General features: G+C 47.1%; 1 protein-coding gene across 1 annotated transcript; it reads right to left on the reverse strand.

Moving 5' to 3' along the window:
- Window positions 1–3,641: 3,641 nt before the first annotated feature.
- Window positions 3,642–4,365, reverse strand: LOC119367667. Its single transcript, XM_037633128.1, has one exon. The coding sequence runs from the start codon at window positions 4,268–4,270 to the stop codon at window positions 3,968–3,970; it is 303 nt and encodes a 100-aa protein (XP_037489025.1). The 5' UTR covers window positions 4,271–4,365; the 3' UTR covers window positions 3,642–3,967.
- Window positions 4,366–6,505: the final 2,140 nt, after the last annotated feature.

The raw sequence follows: 6,505 nt of genomic DNA on the forward strand, positions 1-6,505 counted from the left end.
AGCCATTAATGTTGAGGTAGCCGATCATGGTGATGTAGCCATGGTCGAGGTAGTCGTGGATGACGAAGCCGCACAAAGCCGGAGGTGCAAAAAAAATGCGCTATGACGGAGCTGCAGACGTGGACGATGCACCTTGCGGATGTCAGAGGGTGTCGTCGGCGACGAGTCCACCGATTTTGCCAACACCAGAGGAAGCCCATCGAGCACACATCAGTTTTGCCAGAACCGTGTGGCCGTGTATGGTCGTCACTGTAGTGACGCCGTGTCGATGCAGTCGTGCTGTCGTGGATGACGTGGAAGATGCCGTCGTCGTGACGCGGTCATTGCCGTCGTCGAGGTCGCGCCTTGCAGAAAAGTCTGTCAGAGGACGCTAGGTGTCCATTTTGTGGACGAGGCGGCGGCGTGTGTTGACGATGATGTTGGTGAAGACCATATTGATGGAGACCTTGGGGATGAAGTGTCGGCTATGGCGTTGCAACAGCGTGTCGACGATGATGTCGCTTGAAGGCGTCCCTCGCGGCGACGATGTGTCGATGCCGTGTCACGCCGGAGAAGTTGATGAAGATTGCATCTTGTTTCACACCGGCCTGGCGTGTGGATGGTGCATGTTGAGATCGCTTCTCATAGACGTATATTGGCTTGTAGCCTGGCGTAGTTGTAAAGCTTGATGTTGATGTTCGGCCTGATGTAAAGGTGTAGGTGCAGATCGCTCGGTGAAGATGCAGATCAGTGGCGCGAGGGTGGACGGCGTGCGAGGCGCAGGAGGTGGATGGAACGGCTTGGTGAAGATCTCGTCCGTGCGTGTGCCTCGAAGTGGCCTGCGGGCCCTCCCGATGTCCCGCGCTGCAAGCCAGCTTGATGAAGGTGTCGACGTGCGATGAAGGTGTCGATGCCGCGTGCAAGACCCTCCCGTGATCGAGGCACTGGTGCGTCATGTTGGTCGCCTGGTCCATGTGGTCTCGAGATGACATGGAACCTGAAGAACCTAGCTCGTGTTGCCGTGTGCATAGGGTATGCACGCATGGATGCATGTCCGTACGGAGCTACACCAAAGACCAAACTCCGTACTACCGCTGCTTGAACGCACGGATGGAGGCGGACCTGTGTTGCGCCGTTGGATCTCCAGTTTACCAGCTCGTTCGGAGACGCCCGCCGTGGACGCTCCGCGTATTGCCCAGGAGGTCGCCGAGTGTGCGCTGGTGGCTGGCTCGTTTTGGAGAAACCGCGCCACCGCCTGAGCCCAGGATTTGTTGGAGAAGCCGGCTTGTTCGGAGGACCGCTGTTGCTGCCATGTACGTGCGCGCGAAGAAGCTGGCTTGATGGCGGTGCGTAACCGCCCGCCGTTGGATTTCCGACTCGGAGCAACTGCGTAGCTCTCGCCGTATCGTCGGTGCCACCGTACGCAGGGATTTTCACCGGAAGTCGAGGGTCCTGTGATTTATCTGATGGCTAAGAAAAAATCAATCTACTGTAATTTCGAAAACTGAAGTTGGTTTAATCTATGAAATTGATCTAATCTAGAGAATGATCTAATCTATAGAACCGATCCAATCTTTAATTGAATCGGGTGCCGCGCCCCCGATGAGAGGAGATTGATCTCCCCGAGGGCGGCGCGCTGCGGAAGTGGTGGATGTGACCTAGGATCGGTGTCGTGAGACTAACCGCTCTAATACCATGTGAAAATTGTAGTATGACTAATGTTTGTTGTGTTGTATGTTGTATTAATCTGATGCTCATATGGGGTATATATAGAATACACGAGGGGATAGAGGCTTGGAGTACAAGATAAGTAATACATGATTTAAACCTATTCGATCTACTCCTTATCTCTATCTTTAAACCCAAATTATATTTTAACACGGTGGCCATCCAGCATCTTCTCCTATTCTTCTCCTCCGTGTTTAGTTCTGAGCCGTGCAATCAGGTAGCATGAGAAATTTTGCCTCGGCTTTAAAGAAAGCTCGCTGCTTTGACAAGCAGTCGCCACCTCCCTATTCTTGTTTATTGCTGGAAGACGTACGCCTCCGCCCTCTGGCGTCACTCGACTCGATCGAGCTTTCATTCTGCCCCATGGAATGGAAATGACTCGCTTGTGAATCAACTTTGGCATCTTAATTTGATTCCTGATGCCATTGGTCAACAGCGTTATACTCCGTCTGCTTTTTCTTCTGTTCGGCCTACCTTCACATCAGCTTCCAAACGTTTTCCTCCTCTCTAAGCATGCATTTTAATCCCCGTTCTCTTCTAGAAAACTGGATCTTAACCACTAATCCTGATGGTTTATGGTGATCACGTACGTCGCCTCTCCGTTTTCAATCTGTACTCGACGCTGTGACCGTGGTGCTTGACTTTGCATTTCAGATTATTAGATGGCGTTGCTCTTCTATGACAACAGGACAGCACGGTTCAGGCACCAAACCTACCTTTGCTTCTTGAGACACAAAATTCAGAACTTATCAATGTGGAGAAGGTTACACAGAATCCTACCCCAGAGCATGATCAGCATGATAAGGTTCACAAGTTATCGGAGTATTTTCTTGACAACACTAACATAGAGACTGGGCCACTGGTGCAGGATTCCGGCCAGTAGAAGGTAGCCTGGACACAGTAGCGTGGCTTCCACTTTACAATATCCACGTAAAGACACACAAAATACAATATCTCTCTGTGCCTCGCAATCATGCAGCCCAAATTTGGGTTGTTTTGCCTGTGCAAACCTTGCTGCTTCCCCACCTAAAGAATAGCAATAATGAACGAAAGAAAAGAAGTTCTTTTCATTGGCAGGCAATTTCAAATCCTTTCCCTATGCAAGGATTTCTAATCTATTCATTGACAACAATGTTGACCTTTGGTGGCAGTTGCTGAGCGGATGCTGAATTTTGTTTAGTGCTGGAAGACGCCCCTGATGTCACCTGACATTTGATCAATTCTGCATGAGGATGGATGGACATGTCTGTGAGTAAAATTAGCAGCTTGATGCCATATGTCAACAATGTATTCAACTACGACTTATGATTCTAAATCAAGCGCCCGTTTACTTGGTATGTTCTGCTCATTTTCAAGCGTTTCTTTCGACCTCCGAGTATCTATGACAGTTTTTCATGCAGTGTTTGTTAGTCCATTTTGCTTGCCCCGTCGATTCACAGATTAAAGAAAAATCTTGGCCGACTTTGGTTTTTTGCAAATCATTTTTCACTAGCTATCAGCTAACCGCAAAGGAAAGAAAACGAAGCTCCAGCTGTTGTTTTCCAAACCAGATTTTAATGTTTGTAAAGCAGTGTATCGCGGTTTTGTAAAGGAATTTTCGCGAATAGGGGCGCAAGCTCCCCTGCACATGCAGTTCAACTTCATACTGGACCAAAGGACAGACTGGCAGCATGAGTTAGATCCCAAATCTACTTTCTCATCCACCATTAACAATGCATGACCTTTCGTCACTCTCTTTTCGTTTTGCTGTAGCCGGGCTGACGCAAAACACATGTCCTCCTACCCAGCAGGTGGTAGGTAAGCTAATCGTGGATTGCTGTAGCCGTTTTCTCTAGAGATCTTGAAGAACAAAAGCAAAAGGAAAAAATAAATAAAAGGATTTCTGACTTAATTCTCGAAACATTAGATCCAAAACTCATCGGTGCAGCAAAGGATTTAGCATCTCAATGACTCAATCAACAATTCAACAAGGATATGCTGCATATACATAACTGCAGAGTTTCATCAGCTGTCAGTGAGCAACAAGATAGGATAGGATCCCAGAGAAAAAGGAAGCCTGAAACAGGAGCAAACATTGCTGATCTGCTCCATTTACAGATTACATACTATACTATGCATCCACACACACGCGCGCGCCCAAATCTTCTCGGCATATCAAGGGCAGAAGTTGTTGTTAGCTATTGCGATGATACAAGTAGAAGGCAGATTAGTTTCCCTGATACGTAAAAAAAACTCTTTCAGAAGGAGGAGATCGAGAGGATCAAGAACGGGGAGACCCGAGCCTCCTGAGATTTTTGAGGTGCTTGAGGACGCTCCGGCAGACGCGGAGCCTGAAGCTCCGGACGGCGATCCTGAGCCTCTTGAGCCGGATGCCGATCCTCACCGCCCTGACGACCCTGCACCCGCCAGCCTTCGCAAATGCCGCCGGCGGCGGCGGCCGCCTTGTCGGCCCCGTCTCGAGCGCCTTGTGGATCAGGAACTGCGCCTTCCAGTGTCGCGCCTCTTCGGCGTCCACCTTGTCCACCTTCGCGTAGGACATCGGCGCTGCCCTTAGCATCAGCATCTTGGGGAATGATGGCGCTGCAGCGACGAGCCAACGAGGAAGAAGAGAGGATTTTGTGTATGAGCTTCTTCTGTGTTGGTATCTGGAAGCTGGCATGGGACGTGTGCGCCTGTCCTCTGTTATATAGGCAGGCGACGGCAGCGCAGGCCTCAGGCGGTGCAAGCAGGCCGGTTCTACATCTGGCTCTATGTTTTCAATGGCATTATTGATGAGATCACCAGAGTATTAGTGTGTCTCAAAAAAAAAACCAGAGTATTAGTTGGGCAGGCCGTGTAATGTTTATGACTATTTATCTACTTATCATTTCCAAGCTCAAGAAAGAACCAAATAAAATGCAGGCCTGTGAGGATGGCATGACATCATTGCTAAGTTACACCGGGATAGGGCGCAGCAACAGCGTGGTCAATTTCTTTTTTGAAAAACAACACCATGTATTAACTTAAAACATCATACAATCATGCATTACAAACTTTACCACGCAGGACAGAACAGAATGAAAAAGAAAACCATCAGATCTATTATCAAAACTAAACATTGCAATCTGGTGAGCCATCATATTTGCCCTCCTGTTGATCTTGGAAATCCGTAAATTCACCAGCAACTTTGAGACATTTACCGCCTCTTTCTTTAGATCAACAAGGGGTGACCTGTTCATACAATCTCTTCCAAGAACAAAGGCCACAAAGGAATAGTCAGTTTCCAATATGACGGACATGCCTAGAATCATACCAATATACAGGCCCGACGGGGTCTCTCTAAGTTCCTCTTCCTCGATGCTATAGCAAGTTCTAATATAATCCCAGGAGGAAGAATAACTTAATTGTTTCTTACAACCACCCCCACGCTTGCAGCTTTAATGGCTTCCACAAAATTTGCATCGACATTAATCTTGAAGAATTATGAGGTGGGAGGCTGCCAAGGAATAATCTTCCTCTCCATATTAGTGGTTGGCTGAAAATCCACCTCCAATTGCTTACCTTTACTGCACATCTTCACCTGCATTTTAGTATGACAAGACGAGAAAGATGCCCAATAATTTTCTACAAAGCTCACAGAGGCTGAGATGGATTCCATTCCCTTACCAAAGATCAAATCATTCCTCGAGTGCCAAGCTCTCTAGAACATGAATATAGTTTGCTCGTGCACAAGCGGATTTAATTGATCCAATAAAATAAGAAAGCAATCCGGCCCAGAATATTTGAAGATCTCCTCGGCCGGTAAGTTCCACTCTTCCTTCAAAGCCATACGAAATGCACGAGCCTTGGGACAACTCACCAACGCGTGAAAAATACATTCATCTTCAATACCACAGATCGAGCACGTACCTGGAATAGCTTGATGACATTTTACCCTGTTAACTTGAACCGCCAAACTATTAGAAGCAGCCCTCCAGGCAAAAATTCTAATTTTCTGGGGGACATTACAATTCCAAATTATATTCCAGAGCCTCCTTTCCCCATTCATGGCACCACTAGAATTGCCTCAATCGATCTCCAGTTCCTTAAGATGCAGTGCCAGTTCATACGCACGCTTCACCATGAACAAACCACTTTTCTCGTAGATCCAAGCAAAAATATCTCCCTCACCCAATCTTAGAGGACGCAACTTTATGATCTCCTCTGCATCAATTTCGGTAACCCTAAACGAAAAGTCAAACCTTTTGCCCTAAAAAAGTCGAACTATCTTTTTTGAAGTTATATTACAATTTCTTTGGAAATTATTGCCCCAACTTTTAGAAAATTGAATTCAGGTTTCTTTTTAACCTTTTGAAAAACCAGCTTTAGATTTTTTGGAATTTGAACTTTCAATTTTTAAAAGATGTTGGCCCTTGAATTTTTAAACTTTCAAGAATTTTAGAGCTTTGCAGGAAAACTGAGGAAAACTAAAGCTTAAGTGGCCGTGGACCCCATCAAAGAGAGAAAAGGACAAAGGTGAGCAAGCAGCGGCAACCACATCCACTTGTGTGGGCCCCAGGCCTAGATCGTGTCCTAACAAATACGGATCTCGGGTCCCCACGGTCGGTGTCAAAACCGGCGGATCTCGGGTAGGGGGTCCCGAACTGTGCGTCTAAGGCTAATGGTAACAAGAGGCAGGGGACACGATATTTTACCCAGGTTCGGGCCCTCTCGATGGAGGTAATACCCTACTTCCTGCTTGATTGATCTTGATGATATGAGTATTACAAGAGTTGATCTACCACGAGATCGTAGAGGCTAAACAAGCTAGCCTATGATT

The sequence above is a fragment of the Triticum dicoccoides genome, chromosome 2B, assembly GCF_002162155.2.
Source record: "Triticum dicoccoides isolate Atlit2015 ecotype Zavitan chromosome 2B, WEW_v2.0, whole genome shotgun sequence".
Lineage (NCBI taxonomy): Eukaryota > Viridiplantae > Streptophyta > Magnoliopsida > Poales > Poaceae > Triticum > Triticum dicoccoides.